The 27,901-nt window shown below is 43.4% G+C and overlaps 1 protein-coding gene and 1 pseudogene across 4 annotated transcripts in view; both read left to right on the top strand.

The window, feature by feature from the left end:
• Window positions 1-1,671: 1,671 nt before the first annotated feature.
• The window catches only part of Adnp2 (ADNP homeobox 2), a 31,999-nt gene continuing 5,769 nt past the window's right edge, over window positions 1,672-27,901 (top strand). The window contains exons 1-4 of one of the 4 annotated variants that reach the window (XM_076555574.1): window positions 1,710-1,803; window positions 10,935-11,055; window positions 19,126-19,215; window positions 19,338-19,512. Coding sequence is in view for 3 of the 4 variants with exons in the window: in XM_076555572.1 (XP_076411687.1) it covers window positions 10,948-11,055; window positions 19,126-19,215 (198 nt within the window). In the remaining variant the exon portion in view is untranslated. Of the gene's footprint in view, window positions 1,808-10,176; window positions 10,308-10,934; window positions 11,056-19,125; window positions 19,216-19,337; window positions 19,513-27,901 lie in introns of those variants that run through there. The other 3 variants (XM_076555572.1, XM_076555573.1, XM_006973864.4) reach the window with 3 other exon arrangements.
• Window positions 21,948-22,048, top strand: LOC121824211 (U6 spliceosomal RNA; annotated as a pseudogene).

Genomic DNA, 27,901 nt, shown 5'->3' with positions numbered 1-27,901 from the left:
ATAGGCAGCCTCTGTGAACACTGGTATTCACCATGGAGGAAAGCTTGGGAACAGAGGTTGGGGAAGACTGAATAGCAAGTCTTGTGAGTGTTCGAGCCTTTAGGAAGAGAATTCCCATAGTGGTTACAGATGAGAGACAGGTCCAAGAAGGTGAGGACTAGTCTATTCTGGGATTCAACAACTATGAAACCAGTGGTGACCAGAAAGTTTCTGAAGTGTGGTGGAGGCAATGCCTGAGGTTGAGGAGGTCAAGAGAATGCAGAGAAGGGACAGAGACTTGTTTTGAGAAATGGGAAGAAATGAGATGAGACATTTGTGAGCATGTCAGTTTGCATGAGGGAAGGTTGGAAGGCCGCAGCTAACTTTTCATTTCACCCAGTTTCTCAAGGGAGATGGACAGGGACATCCTGCCCATCCGCTGCTGTAATTTCACAAATTAACCTATAGTTGATGAACAAACAGGAAGGGCCAACTCTATTTCAGTTGTGGTTCAGTATCATCAGTCCAACGTTGGACACACTTAAACACTGATGTGGTCACTTATGGAGAGCTTACTGTTTCTAGTAATTGGACCAAACTGGACAGAAGGCCCCAGTGTTGAGGTGGAGGATAAAGGTTGCAGACAGGGCAGAGCAAACGTGGTGTACACCACCAGCCTGGGAAGAACGTAGACATGTGATGGCGGTTGATGGGAGCCCACGTCTTGGTTTGGTTTTATGGACATGACCTTCTGTGGAGAAGGATGGTGCACGGGACAGGAGTTGCCAGGCTGGGACATCTCTGGGATCCATAGGGGGCGGAGATAGGAGACAGGCCTGTTGAAAGGTCTACAAGGCATTTTAGAAAGTGTTTCTACTAGACTTCAACAGAACTTTCTGCTGAGCCTCCTGCTGCATCTACAGCGGACAAGGGGCTTGATCTCTCCTTGGATGGAGGCTCAGAAAACTTTGAGAACTCCTTCTCCATTTACCACCCAGTTTAAAAACTATTCTATTAGTTATGCAAATACATGCAATTAACCCTCTTAGTATACAATGTGGTATGGATGCAACTTTAACATGAAAATTTTCAAAAGGTGTGACACAAATTTTTCTTAAGAAGAATGATGAGTCAGGAGATCCTATCCCGTTGGCTCACCAAGATATGTCAATCATAGGCACACTGGTCCAAGTTCCTAGAGTTTAAGTCCTATCCTCCAATGGCAAAACAGTATCCTCAGGGCTGGCTTCTGATTGGTCTGTAGGTATGGGCGGGGCCAGCCACTTGGCTGCTACTGGCTCCGCCCCCACCCCCTATGCAAAAGAAGTCAGAGCTCTGGTGAGAGCATGTGACCGGTCACGTGGTCGACGAGGGCCCCGCCCCACCCCTCCGGTGACGTCACCACCCACTCAAACTCTCACGAGAGCTTGCCTAGAGCTGGTGGGGGGGGGAAGAGCTGACAGGCAGCCCCCAGGACCCTCTTGGGTGTAGGGGAGGGGGGGGCTGCGGCAGGCCCCGCCCCCTCCCGGAGCCTCGAGGTCCGCGGGGTCCAGGGGCCTGGAGGGGCCCGGGAAAAGAGCCCAGGGGGTCCCCAGGCACACTCTACACCCATTGGCTGGCCTGGCCGGCATGCAAATGAGGCGACGTCACTTCCTGAGGCAGCTGAGCGCCATCTTCTCTTTCTGGCGCGCGGGAGGAGGGACGGGCGCGGGGCGGGGGTCCCGCCGCGTAGGCGGCGGCGGAGGAGGAGGAGGAGGAGGAGGAGGCGGCGGCGGCGGCGGTGTTGCGACGGCGGCGGGACGCGGCGCTCCCAGCGGCCCCGCGGTAAGTACGGCCAGCCCGGCCCCGCGCCGCCCCCGGCCCTCCCCGCGGCCCACCCGCCGCCCACCCCACCCCCCCCGGGTCCGCCCCGACGTCCCCACTGCCGTCCCGCCGTCCCGCCGCGCTGTGCCCGCTGTGGCCTGCCGCGCCGTCGCTACCTCCGTGCCTGCGGGATCCCGGACGTTCGTTCGAGCGCGCGCGGCTCGGGTCCCCCCCGGGCGCCCGCTCGCGGGGTCACGTGGGAGCGGGGCCGCTCCGCGGAGGGGGAGGGGCGCGGGGCAGGGGGGACGGGGAGGACGCGGGAGAGGACCGAGCCGGGGGACCCCCGGCACTGGGGGCACTGGGGACAGAGGCCGGGGAGGGAGGGAGGGAGGGATGGGGAGAGGGGGCGGGGCAGGGACGGGACGGGACGGGACGCCGGGCGTGGCGAGTGAGCGAGTGGTGGGGAGGGTGGGAGACGTCGCGCCGTGTCGGGCAGGGCGCCCCTCTACGGCGACCCCGGGGATCAAGCCGAAGCCCGAGCGCGGATCCATCGGTTGGCGCGGATGGCGGGATGCAGGGCAAGATCGTGGCCACCTCGGGGAGCGCCGTGCTTTCTCCCGAAGGAGAGGCGGTTCTCAGGCACTGCCGAGGGCAAATCGCCGCCTCTTCGTCCACGATACGGCCGCGTTCGTGACTTGATAACGGAGATGCTGGGTGTAAAATTTAACTTTGCACCTGCCATTCTAGAGTGGTCGAAATAAATTTTATTCGCACAATTTCTATAAAGGTTTGGCCTGAGAACATGGAAAAAAAAAAGGAAAGTTCAGGTTGAAAGTGCATTGCAAAGCAACGCATACTTTTTATAAGTATGCTTGAATTTGAACCACAACTCGCTAGAGTGTGCTGCTTAAAGTTCATGCGACTGGGATGGGTAAAATGTTAACCTACAGTGTAGATTGGGACCGATGGAACCTTTTTGCCTGAAGGGTTTTTATCAGTTGGTGGCTTGGACCGGTCTAGTCTGGTGTGAGAACGGGAGACAGCATGTGTAAAAAGTAGTTATGAGAAGTGCGATGTTCAGCTGTGGTTGGAAGTCAGGCATGTTGACTATAGAGATCACAGGTGGTGGTGGTGCTGGCCATATACCAGTGTTTCGGGTACGTGGAGGCCCTGCTTAGAAAATAGCATTGACGCAGTGGTCCTTAGGTAGAGAGAGGTCCTTAAGCACAGATCTGTGCTTAGAAAGGATAAGCAGGAAATGAAGTCATTTCAGGCTATTTTTGGCATCTGGTTGAGAAATGGGAGGAAAGAGAGGTCTGGATCATTGGCTTTAGGGGATAACAGTGAAGGCAGTTTTTAGCTTGAAGTTGTCTTGGGATTTTGACGGTGCCGTTTTAATTTGAAACCAAGTCTGCAGTGTATTGTGCTAGTTTGCAGTGTACAATGTTTTGCGTTGATGGTTCCCTATACTCTGGGAAGGTAAAGTTTACCTTTTCCACACTGTACCCAAATCCTTTGGCTGTCGCTGACCTGCTATTTAGAGAAAGCAGATTGATGAAGGCCAGGTTAGAAAGGCGTTTTCCTCTGAGTTGAGCCAGACTTTCTGAATTATAATGTTTGGAAATTGCTAAAAGACCTGTGTCCTAATAGTTGGGACATTTCACTTAAGTTTTTGGTGTATATTATAATAAACTCCTGATGATTTACCAACGTTGTTGTCTTGACAGCTGCTCATGAAATGAATTCCTTGCACGATTTCACAGGTGGAGACAACTGAAGCCCAGAGAGATGAAGTGATTCGCTGTGTTTACCCAGCTATAAAGTGCTTGAGCTGATTTTCCCCGGGAAAAAGCTCCAGCGCCTGTGCTGGTGACCATTGCTGTGGTCCCACTCAAGATAAATAATTTGGAAAACTAGATTTTAAAGGAGATTTTTTTTGCGGGGGGGGTGGGGGGTGGGTCTTAAAAGGATTATCATCTGACCATTTAAAAATGTATTTTTAAACCGTTGGTGTGTGCACGAGTGCAGGTGCTTGGAGAGGGTAGAAGACGGTGTTGGGTCCCCTGGAGATAGTGGTTGTGAGCCAACCATCGTGGGTGCTGGGAACCAAACCTGGGTTCTCTGCAAGAGCTGTACATGCACTTAAGCACTGAGCCATCTTTTCAGCCCCTGAATATTTCTTCCTGACTGCCTAAACATGAGCTGCACAAGGACAGCAGTAGACATAACTAAATTGGGTGGGGCAAGCGAGGCCTCTACATAGAGAACTACAGGCTACTGAGGAATGCTGAGAGAGGGAGAAATAGCTTTCCTCAGAGAAGAGCACACTGATTGGTTATCAAATACCAAATGGGCAGTCCCGAAAATATACATAAAGTAACATTATACAGACTGATCGAGTTGTGTTTAGGAATACATATGCATATACATACATGTATGTAACAACTGAAAAATGCTATGAATTTGGAAGAGCAAGGAATGGAATATGGGAGGGTTTGGAGACAGGAAAGGGAAAGGGGAAACGATGCAATTATATAAAAAACTATTAAGTACACATTTTTTTCACAGTTATCCTTAAATGGGCATGATACCAAAAGCAATAAGAGGATCTCCTTAGGAAATGTTATTTTATACAGGACTTGGATATTTTGAAGTATTTCAGTTTCTGGAACATACAGTTAAAAATTAAGTTCCTAAAGCTCAGTTGGCTGACCAGCTACTCTTTCCAGTGGTGAAGAAGAGGATATGCAGATGTGAAAACGGCACCATTTCTCCCTAGATAATCCAGTGGGCATTCTCTATGGAATCTTGTATCTTGGGATAGTTGAAATGTGTGTCTAGAAGTCATCTTGCCCTTCCCAAAGTGACTGTCTACAGTAGACCAGGGGTGTTGGAAGGGCTGCTTGCACATTACAAAGCTTCTGTAATCACCTGTTTCATTTCTTGTTTTCCTAAAGCAGATAGTTCTAAAGAAGGGAAACTTTTCTTTTAAAGAATTAGTGTGCTTATTTTTTGGAAACCATAGCAACAGTGAAGGAATGGGGGGGCACTTAGAGTTGAGAATGAAAAGTTCTTGTTCAAAATAAAATAATAATAAAAAAAAAAACCCTGACAGTTCTTGGCCCTGTTCCCAAGCCATGAGCAAGTATCCACAGAACCTGCTTAAAACTTGCCGGGTCACCCACAGCCTCATTGTGATCCCTGTGCTTAGGAGAGCCACCTAGTCTTCAAATGCTGCTGTTGCTCCTGAAAATATTCCTGACCTGGATCCTTGTTTCTCATTCCTGAAAGAAGACTACATCTTGCCTCGTGTTTTGACACTGTTCTTTGCAAACTAAATTTAGCTTTTTCTTGTTTGAGATGAGTGGGTGGGGCAGAACCACCAGCCTTTGGAATGGAAAGCCCTAGAAGATAATGGTGGAGCTTGAAAGGAAGTAGACGCTCATTTGGGAGAGCCAGTGAAGAGTTGACCAAGGTTTTTTGTTCTGCCCTACTCTGGCTGATGCATAGTGATACTCTGGCCTGCATAGTGATTGTGTGGTGTTTGGAAATGCATTGTTGAAATTCCTGATGGCGCTTCTGATAGTGTAATTTTTGAAAGTGCATTTTATTTCGTAACTTTATCTTTACTTCATGTCTTGTGGGATTTTATTTATTTATTTTTTTAAGGCCCTTGTTTTGCACTGCTCATGGTCCCCAAAGCTCTAAGACAGCCTTTCTTGGGTAAATGATCTGAGAAGAAACTTACTTTAAATTAGCCACTCAAAACCAGTTTTTCCTCATTCTCTCTAAAAGTGTCCTTCCTGTTGACCCTCTGCCGCCCCCTGCCCTAGTTAAGTCCTCTACCTTTCAGTTTTAACTTAGTTGTTGAAGGTTGGGACATTATCTCCTCTACGTCACTGGCATTTTAGTGTGATCTGTTTGCCTGGAATGTGTTGGGACCCCAATCTGTATCCAGCCACAGCCTTTAAAATAAAAGCCTGTGTGATAATTTGTGTGTGTATGTGGTTCTGACCCTTCTTAAAAACGTTAAGTTTTTATTGTTTTAGCATTTGTGGTGTGTTGTGACACTCCTGCCTTGATGAAGTTCAGTCCATTAGGGAAATAGCCAGTAGGGGGTTGCCGCAGTGAGGGGAGCTAGTGAAGGGTCCCCTGCTGTCCTGAGTCCAGGGTGGCGGTGAGGATCCATGACCCAGAAACGCTGGTGAGTTTTGGGAGATGGGACTAAATCGTTTATCACTCTATTATAATTATCAATCTTAAAAATAAGTGAGTAAAAGACTGACTATTTTATATGGCCTTTCTTTAGTGGTGAAGTTAATAACCAAGATGTTTACCACTTGAATTTGACTAATACTTTTTAAATTTTTTATTGCTTATACTATTAAAAATAATTAAAAATTGTGTGTGTGTAGGTGTGTGTGTGCATGTGTGAGTGTGCGTGCGTGTGCGTGTGAGTGTGTGTAGGTGTGTGCGCACGCGCGTGCGTGAGTGTGTAGGTGCGTGAGTGTGTAGGTGTGTGTGTGTGTAGGTGTGTGTGTGCGTGTGTGTTGCTTGCATAGTAGAGAAGATAGAGAAGTAGGGCAGATAGAGAAGTCAGCTCTCTCCTTACCATGTGGTTTCTGGATCTGTCTGCCTTGGCAGCAAGCACCTTTACTCACTGAGCCATTTTGCTGGCCTTAGAAATACTTTTTGAAATTGTTACAGATTTACAGAAGAGTCACAAATACAATAGGAAGAAGTCCCCCTCACCTAATCATTTGAGATCAGGTTGTCAAGATAATCATCCCCAAAACTGTTCTTACAAACAGGAACGTTCTATATATTTATAGCAAAGTTATCAAAACAAAGAAATCTCACACCCTTGGAGACTTGTGAGTCACTCGAGTAATGTCATCTGTAGAAAAAGATTCAGGTTAGAGTTGCATTGTTTAGTTATCTCTGTGCAGCTTTGTGCCTGTCCTGGATCTCACTCTGTAGACCAGACTGGCCTTGAACTCTCAAAGATCCGCCTGCCTCTGCCTCCCGAGTGCTGGGACTAAAGGCGTGCGCCACCACCGCCCGGCGAAACTAAAATATTTTTAGCTGTGGTAATTTTGTGTTTGTGTGTTTTTATATTTACACAAGTGTGTGAGTGTGTGTAAAAGTTAGAGGACAGTTTTCAGGAGTTGGTTTTCTTCTTCAGGGATTGAACTCAGGTTGCCTTGTTTAGTGTCAGGTACCTCACTAGCCTTCATGATTTTATATATATAAAGGTCAAATAATAAGCTGCTTTATGTTTGAACAGTACACTTCATATTTCAATCCAAAGACAAAAATTGTAGTTTCACTCAAAAGTGCAACCATTAAATGCAGACAGTGATGACATTCCTCAGGACCTTATTTCTAAGCAGAAACAAAGGAACATACAAGTGGTCACTTTGGCCATCTTGTATGTCCTGGCTACCCTCTCCCCCACAAGCCCAAGTTTCAACCTCCTCTCCAGGGAAAGCCAGCCCTACAACACCAGCCAGCCACAGGCTTCTCATGCTCTCGAGTTTCTGGTGGTAATGGTAGACTTACCTCATGATATGTTTTTCTGTCTTTTTTTTTTTTAAACTTGAATAAGAGTCTTTGTGGATTTCACATCATGCATTCTGATTCCACTTCTCTCCCTGTCTCCACATCTGCCCTCTGCCCTTGTAACCTCCCCCCAAATCAAAACTAAATTTAAAAGAAAAACCCAAAACCAAACAAACCAAAGAAACAAAAAACAAAACAAATGAAGAATCATTATCATCATCATCTTGTCCTGGAAGCTGTAATGTTGCCCATTTAGACACAAGGTTTGTCCTTTAGTCCATTCATCTACTTGCAAGTCAATCTTCATTGCTACGAGCCATTGGTCTGGCCCGAGGCCTCTGGTTTCTGCTCCACCACCGATAACGGGCTCTCTGGGATTCACCTTGGATGTCGTGTTGTCCCGTCGTGGAGATCCTGTAAATTCATTGCTCTGTGAAGAAATTTACATGTGCATCTATCACCACAGTCTAATGCTAGAACATGTCCAGCTCCCTACAAGTCTGTTTACTTACATCAAACAGCCATCTACTGATCTCTGCTGCACCTCTGGAGATGTGTTTTTCTGGGCATTTCATGCAACTGGAGTCAGATGACAGAAGGACTCTTCATCCACCAGATGTTTTTGCATCAACTCCCTTTTATTGTCAAACAGCCTTAGTTTCCCTGGACATAGCATATATGCTTATCCTTGTACCATTTGATGGACGCTGACTTGTGTCCATGTTTCCAAAATTAGCTGCGACTCTTGCTTTCTCCCCCCAACCCCAACCATCCTGTTCTCTGTCTTTATTTTTTTGGAAACAGGACCTCACTATATAGTCCAAGTTGGACTTGAACTATGATCTTCCTGCTTTAGCATCCTGAGTGGTGGGATTGTCCCTGTGCTGTGATGCCATACTTATTAACAGACTTATTGTGAAGAGGTATATGTCCCAGTCTTCATGTTTTTAGTTTATATCAGTACAGATGTGACTTTATATTCTGTGGGGCTGCATTCTGTTATTACGGACCACCTCAAGAGCACTTTGTAGAGCGAACATTTTAACAGTTCACTAGTCTGTGAACTAGAAATTTATATGGAATGGGGAGATGGTTCACTGTGATGGTATTGTGTCTCCCCCCCAAAAAAAGCTAAAAAGAGATTAGATACAGGGTTCTTGTTTAAAAGAAAAAGAAAAAAATTTAGAAAAGGGTAGATCATTGAATCTGCTCTGAAAAAAAGGAAAGATGTAGAAATGATAAAAGGTAGATTTTTGGATCTACTAAAAAAAGAATATGGATATGATAAGATAAAAAGGGAGATTATTGAATCTACTTTTAAAAAGGAACTACTTGTTTTAAATAGGATAAGTAATGAAGTTTTTTTGTCTGAATTTATCAAATGTTACTGGACTGGACATTGTTAATATATATAATGGAGGTTTTTTGTCTGAATCTGTCAAATGTTAATGGACTAGACATTGTTAATGTAATTCTTGACTGTATATATTGTATATACTTAATTGGATATAATTTTTCTTGTATTATAAGCTTTTTAAAATTTTAGACAAAAAAGGGGAAATGTGGTGATACTGTGTTTCCCAAAATATTGTGCACCCTAATAAACTTATCTGGGGTCAGAGAACAGAACAGCCACTAGATACAGAGGCTAGAAAATGTTAGCTCTCACACCTTTAATCCTAGCATTTCAGAGGCAGAAATCCGTCTGGATCTCTGTGAGTTCAAGGCCATACTGGAAACAGCCAAGCATGGTGACACACGCCTTTAATCCCAGGAAGTGATGGCAGGAAGCAGAAAGGTATATAAGGCGTTAAAAACCAGGAACTAGGCTGGTTAAGTTTTTAGATTTTTGAGCAGCAGTTCAGCTGAGATAAATTTGGATGAAGACACAGAGGTTCCAGTTTGAGGAAACAAGATCAGCTGAGGAATTGGTGAGGTGAGGTGGCTGTGGCCTGTTCTGTCTCTCTCATCTTTCAGCGTTCACCCCAATACCTGACTCTGGGTTTGTTTTTTATTAATAAGCCCTGTTAAGATTCGTGCTACAGTTCACCATCTGTTGTGTTAGGAGATTGAGAACCTGTGGTGTTTTGGTAGTTGGGACCAAAACGTTCCAGAGGTGTTTTTACTCCATAGGGAAGGATGTGGACTCCCAGTGTGGTCTCTTGGGTTTGTGTGTACAAATGGGGCTAGATTGCACAAGTGTTCTGAAAAGTGAAATGGGCTGTTCCTACCGTCCGGTCTTGGAGTTCATTTGTATGGCATTGTTCTGTCATACTTGATTGGTTTGGCCAAGTGCTGGGATTAAAGGCATGCATCACCACTGCCCGTCTTTTCCTCATTTTTTAAGGCAGAGTTTTGTTTAGTTTAAATTAGCCTCCCACTTGTGATCCTCCTGCCTCAGCCTCCAAAGTTTATGGTTACAGGCATGCAACATTACCTTACTCACAGATGATGTTTGAAGTTGTCGCTGCTGCTTCACCCAAAAAAACCCAAATGCTCTTCCCTTAACTGTCACCTACCAATTCTCTCTGGTGGAGGGCAGCCATGCTATCTTTCCATAGGTCTGTTCTGTCACGTTATGTATAAATGGAATCCTAACTATGTATATATTTGGTCCTTCGTGTCTGGCTTCTCAGCAGAATGTTTCCAAGGTTACAGCATGTATTGGTACTTCTCTTTATGGTCCAAAATACAAGTGTGCACAGCTGTCTTATGTGATGGACATGGGAATTGTTTTTGAATAATTCTTTGAATATTCTTGCCCAACTTTTTCTCTTGGGTAGAGCTGTTAGTTCAGGGGGCATCCACACACTTTTCCCTTGAGGAGTTTAGATTGCCTTCTGAATTGGCTGTCTTGTGTACCTTACCATTGACAATGCATTTCCATTTCCCTATCCCCTGCCAGTACTTTTGCTTCTTAACGTGGCGAAGATATGCTGCATCCTTTCCTGAACTTTGGAAAAGTATGTTTAGATCTTTTGCTTATTTAAATTGAATTTTTTTGTCTTTAAAGATATATTTACGTTTATGTGTGTGTTTTATCCTCATGTATGTCTGAGCACTACATGTGTGCAGAATAGACAGCTGCCAGGTGAGTTCAGAGAACTGAACCCGGGTCCTCTGCAAGAGTAACACGTGCTCATAACCACTGAGCCATCTCTTCAACTCTCTTCTGAGTTTTTTATTCTGGATATGTCAGAAATGTAGTTTGAAAAAAATTCCCCTCAATTTTATGGGATTTTTGCTTTTTTGATGGTGCCCTTGGGGACATTAAATTTGTTAAAGTCTGCCTAATATATTTCTTCTTTTGTTGTGGGTGCTTTTTGGTGCTGTATGTGAGACTGTTGCCAAATCCAAAGACATCAAAATTTATGCCTAGGTTTTTAATCTAAGAGTCCGTAGTTTAGCTCCTGTTCTCGTGCTAGGTTTATGACGCTGTGAGGAAGAGTCAGGTGTCATTCTTTTGCATGGTGGTTGTATAGTTTCCTCAGCACCCCTTGCTGCAGATAGTACTGCTAGTGTTTTACTAGTCCTGTTAAAACTATTGTGTGTATACGTGTTAGTTACAGTTCTTTCTTTTTCTTTTTAAGGAAAACATCAAACATGTTTCAGATTCCTGTGCAGAATCTTGACAGCATCAGGAAGGTGCGGAAGAGGGTGAAAGGCATCTTGGTGGACATTGGACTTGAGAGCTGCAAGGAGCTGCTGAAGGTGAGTGCGCACAAGTACCAGATGCGGTCAGGGATGTCAGAGACCACAGGGCTGGCCTTTGGAGGTGAGATTGGAGAGTTGAGAATGGATACAATTCCTCAAAAATCAGGATTTTTCTAATGCTTCAGATGCCTTCATGCGTCCTTAGAACTTACCTATCTTTTTAAGTGAGCTATGTAAGCTCTTCAAGCTGTCCTCTGGCTTAGCCTCCCGAGTGATGGGGTCCAGGAGGGTGCTATCATGCCTGCTTAAGAAAAGGACTTTTAGACTGTTTATTATTAAAAACATTGCTTTTGATGTTTAGGGTAATGTGCTGAATTACTTGTTTGAGCAAAAGAAGATGAATTTAATTTCCAAGTATTATTAGTTATATCAGGTGGATTGCAAACATGTTCGAGTTTCTTTTGCTTTGATTTTACACTGCTATATGGACTAAGTGTGTAGTCTTCCAAAAGTTTCAAAATTAAAGTCATAGTCACAAACTTATTTGTCAGTTTGCTTCTCAATGGTTCATTGTCATAATACTGAGACTATGTGGATGGCATTGATAGTTCAAGAAATATTAAACAGTAACTGCTGTCTGTTCATAGCCATTGATTATTCTGTGCTTGCTTCATTCTTGACTGTGGAAATAGAGTAAGTGTCTACTTTACATTTTATAGAAAATATGGTTCGGGCTGGAGAGATGGCTCAGAGGTTTAGAGCACTACCTGCTTTTCCAGAGGTCCCGAGTTCAATTCCCAGCAACCACATGGTGGCTCACTACCATCTGTAATGAGATCTGGCGCCCTCCTCTGTATACATAATAAATAAATAAATCTTTAAAAAAAAAAAAAAAAGAAAAAAGAAAATATGGTTCAGGGAACTATACATACTAAATAACTATTTAACCGTTGAGCTATATCTTCAGGCCAGTTTCTTAATATTTGAATTTCAGGCTTTGAATCAGGTTTTATTTATAATTGGTAATCTAATAGTGAACAACTAATACTTAACCAGGATTCCTAACAATAACAGTCTGTTTTGCTTTAAAGTAGGTGAGGAATTGTTGAAGAGACCCAGGTAGTTTCTGTTCCTTTGTCAGATTTGTGGAATGGGTGATCCTTTATTACAGTGATTTCTTGCTTATCTTACATCTCTTTACTCAGGTTCCATGCTATTTCTGTTCTCTGTCAAAGAGAGACACTCCATTTCACCCTTGACCTGTTGGCGTGCTTTGTTGGTTTTGACATACATGTGTGTGTTGTGTAAGTCCCTGTCACGTCACACAGCAGTCCAGTCATGCCATAAAGTCCCTGTATGCCTTTTTCAATGAATCCCTGCCCTTGCACCTCTGGTTACCTCTTTCCAAAGTATTTCACTGCATATTACATGTGCCTCTTGTACAGTTTTATGGAAACGAAAGTGGTGTGCTGTTCATCTCTATGGAAGAGTTTGTTTGTTACATATGTGTTGGGTCCTGCCTACTGCTAATATTCCATTATACAAATAAATTGTCTTGGTGGTTAGATACTGAGGCTGTTTCTGCTCTTTTGGCTTTTGTGAATGCAGTTTTTGTGAGTGTTTTTTGTTTATTTTGGGAGGGGTTCTGGAGATAAGCAAGGTCTCTACCATCCCCTGCCCTAACTTTTTTTTTGAGACAGCGTCTTACAATGTAGCCATGGCTGGCCTGGAACTTGCCCTGTAGACTAGAGTGGCCTGTAATTCACAGAGCTCTGCCCGGCTCAGCCTCCATAACACTGGGATTAAGTCATGCATCCACTGTGCCTCACTCAGTCCTAACCACTCTTACAGAACTCTGTGGGTATCTGCTTTGACTTCTTTAAAAAGAAAACTCAGATGTGAAGTTATGAGGTTGTGGTATGTTTACTATTACAGAAATGGCTGGATGTTTGTTCAAAGTAGTGGTCTGATTCTGTATTTGTACATTGTTCCAGTTCTTAGGAGCATGTGGTATGGTTTGTAACTATTTGGGGCTCCTTTTGATATTGGGGTGCAGCCCAGGGCTTTTTGCATGGACAAGTGTTCTATCCTGGACTATATTAATTCTGCTTTGGAGATTAGAAGTCAGTGTTTAGCCCATTCTGATCTCAGACTAAATCCTCCTGCCTCTGCCTCTCAAGTGGAGTGCTGAGATTATAGTCACGTGTCACAAGCACAGCTTTGCTGGTCCCTTGTGTAAGGCTTGCTTCTTAGTTTTGTAGATCCTTGTTATTGGAACAACACAGCCAGTTACCTGCTCCTACGTAGAAAATGTGTGCTGACCCGTTACTTAATATGATCATTGATTTGATTGGGTTGAAATCTCATTTTAAAGCTTGTTTTTAATTACTTCATCTTTTCACTTTTTTTCTGCCCCCCCCCCCCCTTGGTGAAGACAGGGTTGCCTACAAGCTCTTCTCTGCCATGTCTAGGAGACTGTCTTGCAGCAGATTTCCTGGTCCTCTTAGCCAGAATTTCTTTGTGAAGCAGCATTTTATGTCTCCAGCGTTGTGTTGTTAGGCTCACAATGCATTATTATTATTTTTATTTTAAGGAAGGAAAAAGAATTACTTTTTTCCTTTTAAACACATTTGCTACTCCTACTATTCTCCATTCCTTTACATGGATATAATTACCCTTGTGGTGGTATTGTGTTCCCCAAAATATTGTGTACTCTAATAAATTTATCTGGGGTCAGAGAACAGACAGCCACTAGATACAAAGGCTAGAAAATGGTGGCACTCACACCTTTAATCCTAGCATTCCAGAGACAGAAATCCCTCTGGATCTCTGTGAGTTCAAGGCCACAATGGAAACAGCCAAGCATGGTGACACATGCCTTTAATCCCAGAAAGCCAGCCTTTAATCCCAGGGAGTGGTGGTAGAAAGCAAAAAGATATATAAGGCGTGAGGACCAGAAACTAGAAGATTTTGGCTGGTTAAGATTTTGGCTGGTTAAGCATTCAGGCTTTTGAGCAACACAGTTCAGCTGAGATTCATTCTGGATGAGGACTCAGAGGCTTCCAGTCTGAGGAAACAGGACCAGCTGAGGAAATGGCAAGGTGAGATAGCTGTGGCTTGTTCTATCTCTCTGATCTACCAGCATTGACCCCAATAACTGGCCGCGGGTTTGATTTTATTAATAAGAACTTTTAAGATTCCTGCTACAACCCTCTTGAGTAATGTCCTTCATGCTGTGGTGTTGGTTGGCTACCTTGGCTGTCTGTACTTTTTTCTTGAAGTAAGGTTTAATCTATGGTAGGGAGACTTTGCGATGGTCTCACTGTGTATCCTGGCTGGCGTGGAACATATTATGTAGATGAGGCTGGGCCCCAACTCACAGAAATCTGCCTGTTTCTGCCTCTGGAGTACCAGGATTAAAGGCCTGCACCACCAGTGCCTGGCCTAGGTAGCCTTTCTTGTTATAAAATTCTAGTGTCCTTTTTCTTAAGATTTTGCTCTGTTCTTTTTCCTAGCTGGTGTCTTCGCCTGTGTTTCCAGCACTGAAATTCTGATGTTTGGTAGTGTGGTCTCACTGTCTGGCTGGGTCTGCTAAGCTTTTTGAACTGGAGCATCTAATGCAGTCTTTTCAACGTTCCTAATGCTGCGACCCTTTAATAAAGCTCCTCATGTGGTGGCGACCCCAACCATAAAACTATTTTCAGTGCTACTTCAATGCTACTTGTGATTTTGTTACTGTTGTGAATTGTAATGTAAATATCTGAGATGCAGATGGCTTTAGATGACCCCTATGAAAGGATTGTTCAACCCCAAAGGGGTTGGGACCCACAGGTTGAGAACCCCTGCTCTGTCTAGTTCACTGAGTTTGGAGGATATAGTGACCTCATTTCTCTGGTATTTATTGTTCTCTCCTGTCTGTTCCTGAGACTATAGTTTTCAGAGCTCTTTGGGTTTCTGCAGTTTCTCTCTTATTGTATCAAGGTTCCCAGGCCAAGCTCGGTGTGATGGCTCATGCCTGTAACCCTAGCACTTGGACTTGGGAGGCTGAGGCATGAGGATTGTTTGTGGCAGCCCAGGCTGCCTAGTGAGAGCCAGTCTGTAAATAAATATATCTCCCAGGCTTTCCTTCTGCAGTTTTAAATCTGTTTTAATTCCATACAGTTTATTTTCATGCAGTGTGGTCCATCTTTAAAATGTCTTTCATTTCTTTCCTCTATTTATGTTCTTGGTAGTTCTGGTAATTAATCCCAGGGCCTCCCACATGCTAGACAAGCACACTGCCATAGAGCTACAGTCTCAACCTCTGCGGTTCATGTTTTCTTTTTTAAACAAAAATGTTTTAAGAATTATCTGTAACTCTTTATTTTACTTTTTATTTATTAAAAATTAAAATGATCAGCCTCTTGGTAGTGGTGCACATCTTTAATCCCAGCATTTAAGAGGCAGAGGCAGGCAAATCGCTGAGTTCGGGGCCAGCCTGGTGTACAGATGGAGTTCTAGTACAGCCAGGACTGCACAGAGAAAACTGTCTTGAAAAACCAAAAAATCCCAAACCAAACCAAAATAACACACCACCCCCCCCAGCAAAAAACAAATTAAAAAGATCATAGATATGAACGTTTTGCCTGCATCTGTATCTGCATTGCTTTCATGCCTGTAATTGAGGAGGCCAGATAGGCCATCAGAGCCTCTGGAACTGGACTTAGAGGCAGCTGTGAGTCATGTGCATGCTGGGAATTGAACTGGGTCTTCTGGAAGAGCAGCTGCGCTGTTAATCGCTGAATCATTTCTCCAGCCCCTGTTTTCTTTTTAAAAATTTTATTTTTATTAGTGTATGTATATATGTGGAGGTCAGAGAACTTTGTGGAGACAGTTTTCTCCTTCCACTTTTTTTCCTTTTTAGTATCCATTTTTTAGAGTTTTAAATTATACTTCATGTGTTTGAATCTTTTGCCTATATGTATGTGTGTGCCTGGTGCCTGCAGAGCTCAGAAGAGGGCATTGGATCCCCAAGAGCTGAAGCCACTAATGAGTGCTGGGAATTGAACTCTGGCCCTTTGTAAGAGCAACAACTTACCTTAACTGCCCCCCTTTCTCTCTCTCTTTTTTTAATATTAATTTTTATTATATGTGTATGACTATTTTGCTTGTATGTCTGTGTACCATTTGGGTGCCTGGTGTTCATGGAGGCCAGAAGAATGTGTCAGATTTGCCGGTATTGGTGTTAAAGGCAGTTGTTAGCTGCCTTGTGTTGAGAACTGAATCCGGGTCCTCTGGAAGAGCAGCAAGTACTCTTAACCACTGAACCATCTCTCCAGCCCCTCTTCTTCCACCGTTACCTGCTGAGCTGTCTCTGGCACATGCATCTGTTTCCTATCATTGCTGTGCTCCTCGTTTGGGCTAATAGTGTACTGCTGTTTGGATAGCTGAAAGGCTCTGACTAGATACCGAACATGATGAGTTTTATGATTGCTGGATTCTGTGGTCTCCTTTTATGCTGACTAGTTTTATGTCTACTTGACACAAGCTAGAGTCATTTGAAAGGTGGGAACCTCAATTGAGAGACTGCTTCCATAATACCCAGCTTTAGGGCATTTTCTTAGTGATTGATGGAGGAGGGCCCAGCCCATTGTGGGTGGTGCCATCCCTGGCCTGGTTGTCCTGGGTTCTATAAGAAAGCAGGCTGAGCAAGCCATGGGATGCAAGGGACTAGCACTGGTGTAGGTAAAGGCAGTTGTATTAATTACCATCGGTCTGACTCAGCTAATTCCCTCTGGATTACTAAAGGTAATATCTTGGATAAGTACTATAAGCTGCAACGTTATGAAATACAGTTGTGTAGAAAGTGAAATTTAAATGCCACGTTCAGAGCGTTTGGCTTACAGTGCTCTGTTGAGACCCTGTGTACAGGTTTGTTCCTGTGTGTGCGCTGGCTGGGAACCTTGCTGGCTGTGGTTATCTTTGTCTTGTCATGAAGTATGTACATGGCCCAGACTAAGGGCTTGGGAGTGTTGCTGATGACAGGCTCATCTGGTCCTGTCGTTTTTCCCAGCCAATAACAGGCATTCTTTAGTGACCACAGAGGTCCTTCATCCTTTTGAAGTAGCCAGTAACCTTCCAGAGTTCCCAGTAACCTTTCCAGATGGCGAGTCATGACATGGCTGACTTGGGCCTTCCATTTCTTTCTCTGTGTTTTGATACCAAAAGGTTGCAGCATGCAGGTGGGTCTGTTGCTGGGTCCAGGTGTTCTTTGATGATAGCCTGTCCTTGAGCATGTTTCATTTGTGTCCTTAATGGGCCCTTGTTCTGGGTTCCATGGGTTGACTTTGAGGGCAGGGCATACCTTGAAGTTCTACCTGCTTCTTGATACACTTTGAAGTTTTTTTTTTTTTTTTAAATGAGCTATGCTGTCAAGGTAGAAAGGAGTGTCACTTTGCATACACTTTAGGGCATGCCAAGGGCAAAGCAAGAATAGGTTTTTACCTTCAACTTAGAGATAAAAGTGTCATGGGGCCATGTGAACTTTAGAGAGACGAGAAATGCTGTGGTGCATATCCCTCCGTGTTCATTCTGCTGTTCATTCTGTAAACAGTTCCATTCTGAGCCCTCTGTCACCTGCAACACTCTGCACAGTTCACCTGCAGTACTCTGCACAGTTAGTTCTGCCTCGTTCTGCCTCTGCTCGGACCCTGCTTGCTTATCCCTTCTTGGCCATGTTAGCTACATGTCTCTCCTGGTGAACTCAGGCCAGGCTAACTGGATCTGGGCTCCCTGATTTATGCTCCTCTATGTCCTGAGAGAGCTCATCACAGCACTTGTCAACAGTGTTTGCTCTGAAGAGTTTGCCATTACCTGTCTTTCTCAACTGTGAAACTGAGCTTGGAATCTTCTTATCCTGATTGGTCCCAGAGTCTAACAGTGACTGTCTGAGACTGGAATTAGTGTTGATGGCAGAAGTTCTGTCTGCTCACCCATTTTTACCCTGTCAATTGCAAATGGATGCATCCTGCTGTTTTCTTGGTGTGCTGGACCTGGAGCCATTCTTTGCTCTGTCTAGGACTGGCTCTTCACCCGAGTTCAATTCTCAGCATCCGTATAGTGACTTAAAATCATCTGTAACTCCAGTTTCAGGGGATCTGATGTCCTCTTCTGGCCTCTGAGCATCAGACATGCATGTGGTATACAGATATGCAGGCAGAACACCTACATATAAAATAAAATTAAAGAAAGAAGAAAAGAAAAATGACACCTATCTTAGAAAAAGAAAACATTGGGTATGTACTAGATCCTGGCTAAAAGGTGATCTAAGGGAAAGATAAAAACACACTCTTTTTTATGTTCCACAGCCAGATTGAACAGTGCTAATGTGCTACTGGTAAAGGACTGTTGAGTGTAGACATTGGTTTTCCCCTTTGACTTACAGTATTATGTATGTGTGTTCACAAAGCCACATTAGTTTTAGAATCTTTAAGAACACTTAGGCCTTGCTTTCATGTACAAAATATAGATAACATTTTCTTTTGGGAGATCTCTGTTTAATTTTTGAAAAACTGCAGTTTTAATGTGGATCATTAAACCTTTTTCTTGACACTCATACTTTAAATGTAAAAATTTGTTAAATGACCGTATTTCCATTTTTCTTAGACCATAAAAATTTTTAAAATTATTTATTTTTATTTTATGTATATTGTTGTTTTGCCTGCATGTATGTCTGTATGATCCAGTGTCAGATCCCCTGGAACAGTTGTAAGCTGCCATGTGGGTGCTGGGAATTGAACCCGTGTCCTCCGGAAGAGCAGCAGTGTTCTTAACCACTGAGCCATCTTTCCAGCCCCATCCCATGAAGATTTTTTAGGTGCCAGATTACTTGCTCATGGATTTAATTTTGGTCGGAGGGATTTATATTCAGGGCCTTAGACACGTGAGGCAAATGCTCTACCACTGAGCTTCTCTGTCCAACCTTTGAATCTTTTTAGTTTGGTGAGTTACCCAGGCTGGCTTTGAACCTTGGGATCCTTCTGCTTCAGCCTCCTGAGTAGCTGGGATTATAGGCATGCACCATCAATTCTAACTGTAAATATTTCTCTAACTCACAAATTGTCCCGTAATGTTTTCTTTTTTCTTAAGGATCTTAAAGGCTTTGATCCAGGAGAGAAGTACTTTTATAATACATCATGGGGAGATGTTTCTCTTTGGGAACCTTCTGGAAAGAAAGTGGTACGTATTTTTGTAATTTGTTTCATGAATTAAGGCTGAGGCACACCCTGGCTGTTGGGACTGCTGGCTAATTGGGAGGATCTGTTCGTGACGTGGGAAAGCTCAAACATTGTTTACTGCAGGACTGTTGATGACGACAGTTTTCCACACGCACAGTGTGGTGACATAGCCGAGCTTTGTGATTAGAAGTGAATGTATAAGAAGATCCCTCGATTTAGTAATTCTGAATAAATGCTGTAGCATCAAGTGCTTTCTCATTAAGGACATTCCAGTTAGTGGGAGACTGCATGTACAAAGGTGAGTATTTGAGATTATAATGGAACTGAAAATACCTGTTGTTTAGGTCATAGTGTGATGTATTTCATTTTTGTGGTAATGCTAATCTTTTTTTTTTTTTTAAGATTTATTTATTATGTATACAGTGTTCTGTCTGCATGTATCCCTGCAGGCCAGAAGAGCGAGCTAGATCTCATTACAGATGGTTGTGAGCCACCATGTGGTTGCTGGGAATTGAACTCAGGACCTCTAGAAGAACAGCCAGTGTTCTTAACCTCTGAGCCATCTCTCCAGCCCAGTAATGCTAATCTTAACAAGCCTGTGGAGCTGAACATAGGAAAGTATATACTGCAAAGCTGGCCAGTGGTGGCGCACACCTTTAATCCCAGCACTTGGGAGGCAGAGATAGGCGGATCTCTGAGTTCAAGGTCCACCTGGTCTACAGAATGAGTTTGAGGACAGCTATGATTGTTATGCAGAGAAACCCTGTCTCAATAAACAAAAAAGAAAAAGTGTACTGCATAGAGTTAAATACAGTAAATAGTACTTGATAAGACCATTACTGGTTTAAGGAGGCATGCATTGCTACAGGATGAGGACATACTCTTAGAATTGTGTCCTCAGGTGGTTTCATTGTTGTTAGAATAAGCCACATTCATATAACAAAGAGTGCTTACCCAGATGGACACAGGGCAGTGGACATATATCCCAGCTGTAGACGTGTACAGCATGCTACTGTACTGAACACTGACAGGTAGTAACACAGTGATGCGTTTCTGAATACGTCCGCTCAGAGAAAGGCTATGGTGAAAGTACTAGACAGAATTTTTTATTTATTGTTTTGACTTCCTATCTGTGTAGGAATTGAGCCTGTAGCCCTCCTGGAAGTTGTTTTGGGTGAGGCAGTGGATGTAGCTGATGACTGCTGCTAGATTTGTGAGTGTTGCACAGTTAGGCTACATTACATTTATATTTAAAAAATTCCTTGCCGGGCGGTGGTGGCGCACGCCTTTAATCCTAGCACTAGGGAGGCAGAGGCAGGCCGATCTCTGTGAGTTCGAGGCCAGCCTGGTCTACAGAGCGAGTTCTAGGACAGCCAGGGCTATTAACCCAGAGAAACCATGTCTCAGAAAACAAAAGCAACAATAAAAATCCTTAGTAATTAACCTTAGTTTATAAATTTAACCTTTTAACTTTTTGCCTTTTGTAAAAAAAAAAAAAAGATACAAGTATTGTACATCTGCATGAAAATATTCTCTCCTTATACCTTTATTTCATATGCTTTACCTACTTTTAATTTTCTGTTTATTTCCAAGTTGTTTTGTTAAAAGCTAAGATATGCATGCATGCTCGCTCTCTCTCTCTCTCTCTCTCTCTCTCTCTCTCTCTCTCTCTCTCTCTTTCTCTCTCTCTCTCTCTCTCTCTCTCACACACACACACACACACACACACACACACACACACACACACACACACTTGGACTTATAAGGGCCTGTTCAGATTGGAGATCAGGATTGACACCTCCTACTGTACATCTCATCCCAGTGGTGGGGCTGTGGGGCAGTAGTATCAGGAGCTGACCCTCCTGATACTCTGTGTCCTTCTCCAGGTCACCTGAGTCACCATCTGGAGTGTAGGTGAACACACTGTTGGCCTGGCCTGCTCTCGCTCAGCACACATGTGCCTGTTGGGTCCTTGTTGTCAGTAGTTCTGAGGAACTGGTGGAGAGCCACAGAAGCTTCAGCCAAACTCTTCACTGTGGTTTCCTTCTCATTCAGTTTTTGTTTCTCTTACCTCTACTAGCTGTGCTAGAAGACCACACTCTGACCTACATCACTAGACAATAGGAATTTTCAGTTCCATTATAATTGCAGATACTCACCTTTGTGCATGCAGTCTCCTACTGGCTGGAATGTCCTTAGTGATGCATGACTAGGCATTTGATGTCACAGCATTTACTCAGAAGAGTTCCTAAATTAAGAGTTCGTAGTCACTTCTAATCACAGACAAAGCTTGGCTATGTCACCATACTAGAAAGAGAAACAATGTGAAAGGGGGCTCTTTAATTCTTGTAATTTTATGTATTTTAGGCCCATCACTGACCTAAGCATCCCTAAGTGGCACATGACTGTATTTGGCTATGTTTTGTATCCTTCTTTACCAGACTATATTCTGACTTAGAAAAGACAGGTTTACTGTTAGACTGTGCTGTCAGGACAGCAGCTTCATCTGTCTTGTCTCCGAGGGTCACTTGATGCCTTTCAGCTTTTTCCTGTGCTTGTTTTGTTCACTGTAGCCCCTAAACATACATAAAGACATTGCTAATATTGCCATTAAGAGGCCTGGAAACAGAATAAAAAGTGATGAAGTATTATGAAGATGGTAAGTTGGTACTAGTTACAGCTAACCAGTCAGGCATGTCTTATAGCTGGATCCTGAATGAGAACAAAGTGATGGTACTGTCCTTAGGAGTACATGCAGTAAAATTGGAAAGATAGAAGACGAGCATGCCTCTATGCAATGATGACACACAGAACATGAAACAGTTCGTATTTTATAAGTAAATAAGATCAGACTCAGAAACACAGTGGTTTCTTTGATGTATTGAATCTAGATTTCAAAGTTTTGAAAAGGATCTGAACTAGAAGTGGGTATGTTTGGGTTAAGGGGCAGCAGATTTTACATACAAGGTGCATTCACTAGGTGACAGGAGCAGGGAGAAGAGGGGTCAGAGACTGAAGGGGTGAATATGAAGTACATCATACACATGTATGAAGACACTGGTGAAACCGGGTGTTTTCTTTCAGTGTTTGCTAGCTTTTTAAAAGAACAGTGCAAGTTGTTAGAGGATTGATATCCTTGAAGACAGTGAGTATCCCAAAGATCAAAAAGGCCTTGGTCAGAAACTTCTCTCTTGGCACCATGACAGTCACAGCTGAAACACGTTTATTTGTGATGTTTACAAATAGGTTGGGTCAGTCTGGGTGTGATGCTGACACACCTGTCATTCTAGCATGCAGGCCGTAGAAGCAGGGACATCAGGTGATGCTGCAGCTGGACACATGAGACCCTGCCTCAAAAGACAAAAGCAGCAAAACAACCCATCCCCAAAGCAAAGCAAAGGTTTGATTCAGTGTTGAGTTTATTGTAAGCTTTGGGTATTTTCAATGAGCCAGTATTTATTATATAAGGTCACTGTGGTAAGTCAATGAGAACTGGTATAAAGGCAGGGGAAGACTTTTTGGGTTCTGTGGATCAGTTGTGGAGGACAGTTGTTTGCCATAGCAAATCTTCAGCATAAGGAGCTTCCTTTGATGGCACTTATGTGGCAGCTGTGGCAGCACAGGGACCCTGGCACTGAACTTGAACAGTGCAATGCTGGTATGCAGCATCCTGCACCCTGCTTCTACAGGCTGAGAGGCAGATGATGGCTTACTTCAGTTTCCAGCCTGACCAGGAGCCCCAGCAGCCTAGGCAAACTCAGAAAATGAACCTCTTCCAGCCAGTAACAACTGCGTTGGTTAGCTCTTCGGCCAGAGGTCCCACTGTAGTTATATTTTATGAAGATGTTGGCTTTGTTGGAGTCTTGTGATACACTATTTGTTTAGAAGACAAACATGGAAAAGAAAGTATGTTTAATACCCCATTGTGTGAACAATGAGTTGCTGCAGGTTTAGATGTGGAACTGGAATTGTAGTCACTGGTGTTACTGTATTGCTGAAATCTGGTTTGCATATTATATTTTCTCTGCTTTTGATCAGGTTGAATGAAGCTTTCAAGGACCATTTCAGCTCTAGGGATCTTTGAGCTGTGTGAGCCTTGCCCTCCAGACTCTGGTTCTGTGTTGGCCATGGGGCTCTCTGCCATTCTGAGTTCTGAGGCTTATTTTTTGTGCATTGCCTAGTAATTAATGCAAAACCCAGAATCTTATCCTAGGCATAGCAATTTCTTTTCTTACACACAGAACGTAGAAATCTGTTTTTTTTTTGTTTTGTTTTGTTTTTTTTTGTTTTTTGTTTTTTGTTTTTTTTTTTTTAAAGCTAAAATACTAACTTTAGGGCAGCGGCAGAACCAGGTTTTCATAGACCTCTACAAGAGCTCATTGTTATGGACATAAGTTGCCCATAGTGGGAGCAATGTTACTTTGGTTTTCTGAGGGGCATACAGGGTAATATGGTCTGGGAGGTGGCTTCCATGAAGTAAAGCTGGAAGGGTTGTATAGAAATCACTTATCTGATTACTCTGTTACCTTGGGATGTGGATTCAGTTTTCCAATCTGATCCAGATGGGGCTTTTGCCGATTAAGCATGAGGCTCCCTTTTCATGGGAGATCCACAGTTCAGGAACAGTATTTGTTGAAACCAGAAAATCGTATATCCAGGAGTATATGAATGTCACACTCCATCTCTATATGTCCTGGACAAACAGAAACACTGTGGTGTTCTCCAGACCTATTGACCATAAAAACTAGGAAGAGTTTGACCAGATCTGATATTTAAATTTCTGAATTTTTAAAAAAATATTCCCTCAGACTTATCTCTTCTTGAGTTGTGTTCTTGTTTTTAACCTTTGCTTGTGTATATGTGTGTAGGCATACATGTAATGTGGAGGTCAGGGGACAGCTTGTGGGAATCACCTCTTGCCTTTGACCACATGGAATCCAAGGAATGAACTTGGGTTGTCAGGTTTGGCAGCAAGTGTCTTTACCCACTGAGCCCTCTTGCAGGACTAAAGATAGTCTTCATGAAATGACCTCTCTCCATACTGGCCGAAGAGCTAGCTGCAAGTTAATTATTATTATAGTAACAGAAATGGATTGATTTTCATTGAGTATTTTAAAGTAACTTATAAATAGTGACCCACTTGGATGTCCTATTGTGAATTGTTTGAGATCTGTAAATACTGTGTGTGGTTACATTGCCTTAAAGAAAGACTTCTCTTACAGAAACAGGTGTCTGAATGGACTTTCATTGATAGCTAGCCAGGTTGGTGCCAGGTTCAGAATGTTTGAGGACACGGGCTGGGGGGATGGCTTATTGGGAAAGAGTGCTTATGAAAGCAAGAGGACCCAAGTTTGGAGCCTTAGTACTGACATAAAGTCTAGGTGTGGCTTTGCACAAGTTTGTAACCCCAGTGCTGTGGAGGGACAAGAGGATCATTGGGCCTTGCTGACCACCAGTCTGGCTTCAAGTTCACTGAGACAGAATGGCAGGACACCCAGCAGCCTCCTGAGGCTGTCTGTGAACACACATGGGTATATTATGTACCTGCACACATACATACAGAGTTTGAGGACAAAGCTGCCTGGGGAGCAACAGTGCAGAGTATAGCTTATGCACACTTGATCTGGCAGTGAGAAACCCAGGGCGCTCCGGTGTATTGTAATTACAGGTACAGTAAGAAGGAAGGTATGTACATCCAGCTCCTTTTCTAGGATGCCTTCTTGAATTGCTGAGCCAGCAATTCAACAGTTGGAGACTGAATATGCTTTCTCCGATTTAGCATATTAAGTGTTTGCTGCCATCCTTATTTTAATAATATTCATCCCAATATTTCTCCATCTCCCTGTCTCTCTGCCCCCCTTCTCTCTCTCTCTCTCTCTCTCTCTCTCTCTCACACACACACACACATACACACACACACACACACACACACACACACACACACACACACACACAAATAATGAAAATAAATCTTTTATTGTTTGTTTTTTTGAGACAGGGTTTCTCTGTGTACAAACAGCTCTGGCTGTCCTGGAACTCACTTTGTAGATCAAGTTGGCCTTGAACACACAGAGATCTTCCTGCCTCTGCCTCCTGAGTGGTAGGATTAAGGAGTGCATCACCACTGCCCAGCAGAAATATTTATTTTTTTAAACATTTATTTTCGACAGGCATTGGTGTGCATGCCTTTAATCCCAGTACTTAAGAGGCAGAGGTAGGCAGATCTCTGAGTTCGAGATATATAGAGCTAGTTCCAGGATAGCCAAGGCTACACAGAGAAACCCTATCCTGAAAAACCAAACCAAACCAAACAAAAAACCCTAGTATTTCAAAAACTTGCTCTTTAATTAAATAGGCAAGACCCCTTGAGACTATTGTGATTTATCTTGCACAGTCTGGCTTGCAGGTCCCAGTATGTCTTCTTTTTTGGAGCGGGGAGGGGCACTTGAAGTTTTGAATTTCAGTCCTCACTGAATTTTCTCACTCAAAAGTTTTGACTATCCTCTTATGTAACGTGCACTGTATATATAGTTACTGGTGTAAGGTTTTTTTAGTTAGATTTATTTGTGTGTGTACATCATGATATTCTTTTGCAGTCTGTACCATATGAGTCCTGGGGAACACAGGTGATCAAGCTTGGCCATAAGTATCTACTGAGTTATCTTGCTGGCCCAAATAGGAGGTTTTGAATTCTGGTGCTGAGCGGTTAATAGAGAACCTGCTCTAGAGATAAAACACCAGATAACAGACTGAAGGGAATAATAAAAGTTAAGGTTTCTTTCGTCATGGAGTTTGTCTTTGTTGGAGTATTTAAGACCACGGCATAATATAAATAACAAGGAGCCAGAGAGATGCTCAGTGATTAAAAGCACTTGTTGCTCTTGCAAAGGACCCAGGTTTGATTCCTAGCACCTGCGTGGTGGCTCACAACTGTCTTTAAATCCAGTTCTAGGGGATTCAATGCCCCCTTTTGGCCTCTGGACACTAGACACATTATACATGGTACACATACATGCATACACTTGCAATAAGTCTAAAAAATTAAAACATAACTTAATAGTAACTTGAAATAGTAGAGATTTTATGTATTAAACAGATGCTGTGCTCTGGGCACAGAAAGAGTATGTACCATGTGTAATGCTGGCCTGATGGCTGAATGTTGTCTCCTTTACCCTCTGGGGACCAGGGTCTAGGTACAGAGACAGCTTCACAACAGGGATGTCACACAATCATGCTGGCCCATGTGGCTTATACTACACAAGGTTGAGGGATCAGAGGTTATGAAGTGCCATCGTCAGGTTGATGATGCTTCCCAAGTTCTGATGTCTTTGCTTTTTGTCAGCTGTGGTTTTTGTCCTGCACATGTAGGATTTATGTACAGACACCTTTCTGATCTGTGGTGTCTCCACTAGGCATTACCAGGCTGCAGGGAGCAAACCCTGTATCCTTCCTAGGAGCTGTCTATCCAGGCTGTTGTCCAGAGGCTGCCTTATTTTGTTCTTCATTGGGAACATGAGTGTGATGAACAGTCTTTGATTTAATTTCCATCTTGTGATGGATGATGTGAACTTCTCCATTGTTGACTTGGGATTCATAGACATTCTTTAATAAGCTTTTAAAATCTGTTGTCCTTTTAAAGAAGCCACGTTAGTTATTTTTGTATTGAGATTTGAACCTGTTCCCGGTATCCTGGACATCTGACCTTGATCAGGTGTTTATAGGGCTTGTTCAGCTTTCGAACCGAAAGCTTTAGTGGAGTCTTCAAGGAGTTGAAGCTTCTTGCTCCCATGGAGTCTAGTTTGTTGTCTTTCCTTTTGTTGATAATGCTTATGGGCTTTTCAGAAACTCTGCGCTCTTGAAAGATGTATTCAGCATAGGTTCCCTTGGCTCCTTGCTTGACTGCCAGAAGGTAGACCCTTTTATTGAAACGACACCTGTATTTCACCTTAATCAGTATTGCCTTCAGTTCTTAAAGGAAGTTTGGGCTTCAGATATGTTAAATATGAAAAGTGTATCTCTTAGAAACATTGTTAAGTTTTCTTCTCTTTGCCCTTCAGTCTGTAATCTGAGGTTGTGACAGTTGCCTGAGGTTATTGTAGGTCCTCACAAATCCTTGAGCCTAGTCTTACTGACTGTTGGAAGTCGTTAGTATCATGTTGAATGTGTGTGTCTGCTTTATCTGACCCCAGTTGAAGAAATGTATTAGTCAGGAGTGGAGTGGTTTTATGTTTCCTAGAGCGATTATGAGACCACAGCTTTAGTGAGGACTGAGGCCAGCCCTGGATTGCTGGTGCCACAGTCCACTGTAGGCCTCCATAGTGGATCTAGTCTGCTTCCATCTTGGCACAGGGGAGGAGTTGTGTGGTTTATATGCTCTGGGTCTCTGTATTTTTATGAGACTGGAGGCTCCACATACCCTCCAGCTATTCCAGAGAACAAGTGTCATCGTTGTAAAAGTGACAGCTCTCCTTACTGCAAGTTGTTCTGAATATCCACTCCCTGCTCCCCCTTCCTGCTTCTCCCGGACCTTTCTACCATGTCGCCCTCTGTGCTGGCTAGTTGTGTGTCAGCTTGACATAAGCTAGAGTCATCTGAAAGAAGGGAACCTCAACTGAGAAAATGCCTCCCCAAGTTCTGGTTGAAGCTAACATTGCCGCATGGCCTCTGTCTGCATCAGCCCTGCCTCC

Source organism: Peromyscus maniculatus, chromosome 19, assembly GCF_049852395.1.
Source record: "Peromyscus maniculatus bairdii isolate BWxNUB_F1_BW_parent chromosome 19, HU_Pman_BW_mat_3.1, whole genome shotgun sequence".
NCBI lineage: Eukaryota > Metazoa > Chordata > Mammalia > Rodentia > Cricetidae > Peromyscus > Peromyscus maniculatus.
Note: the sequence above shows the minus strand (reverse complement) of the source record. Positions and strands in the feature narration are given on the sequence as shown.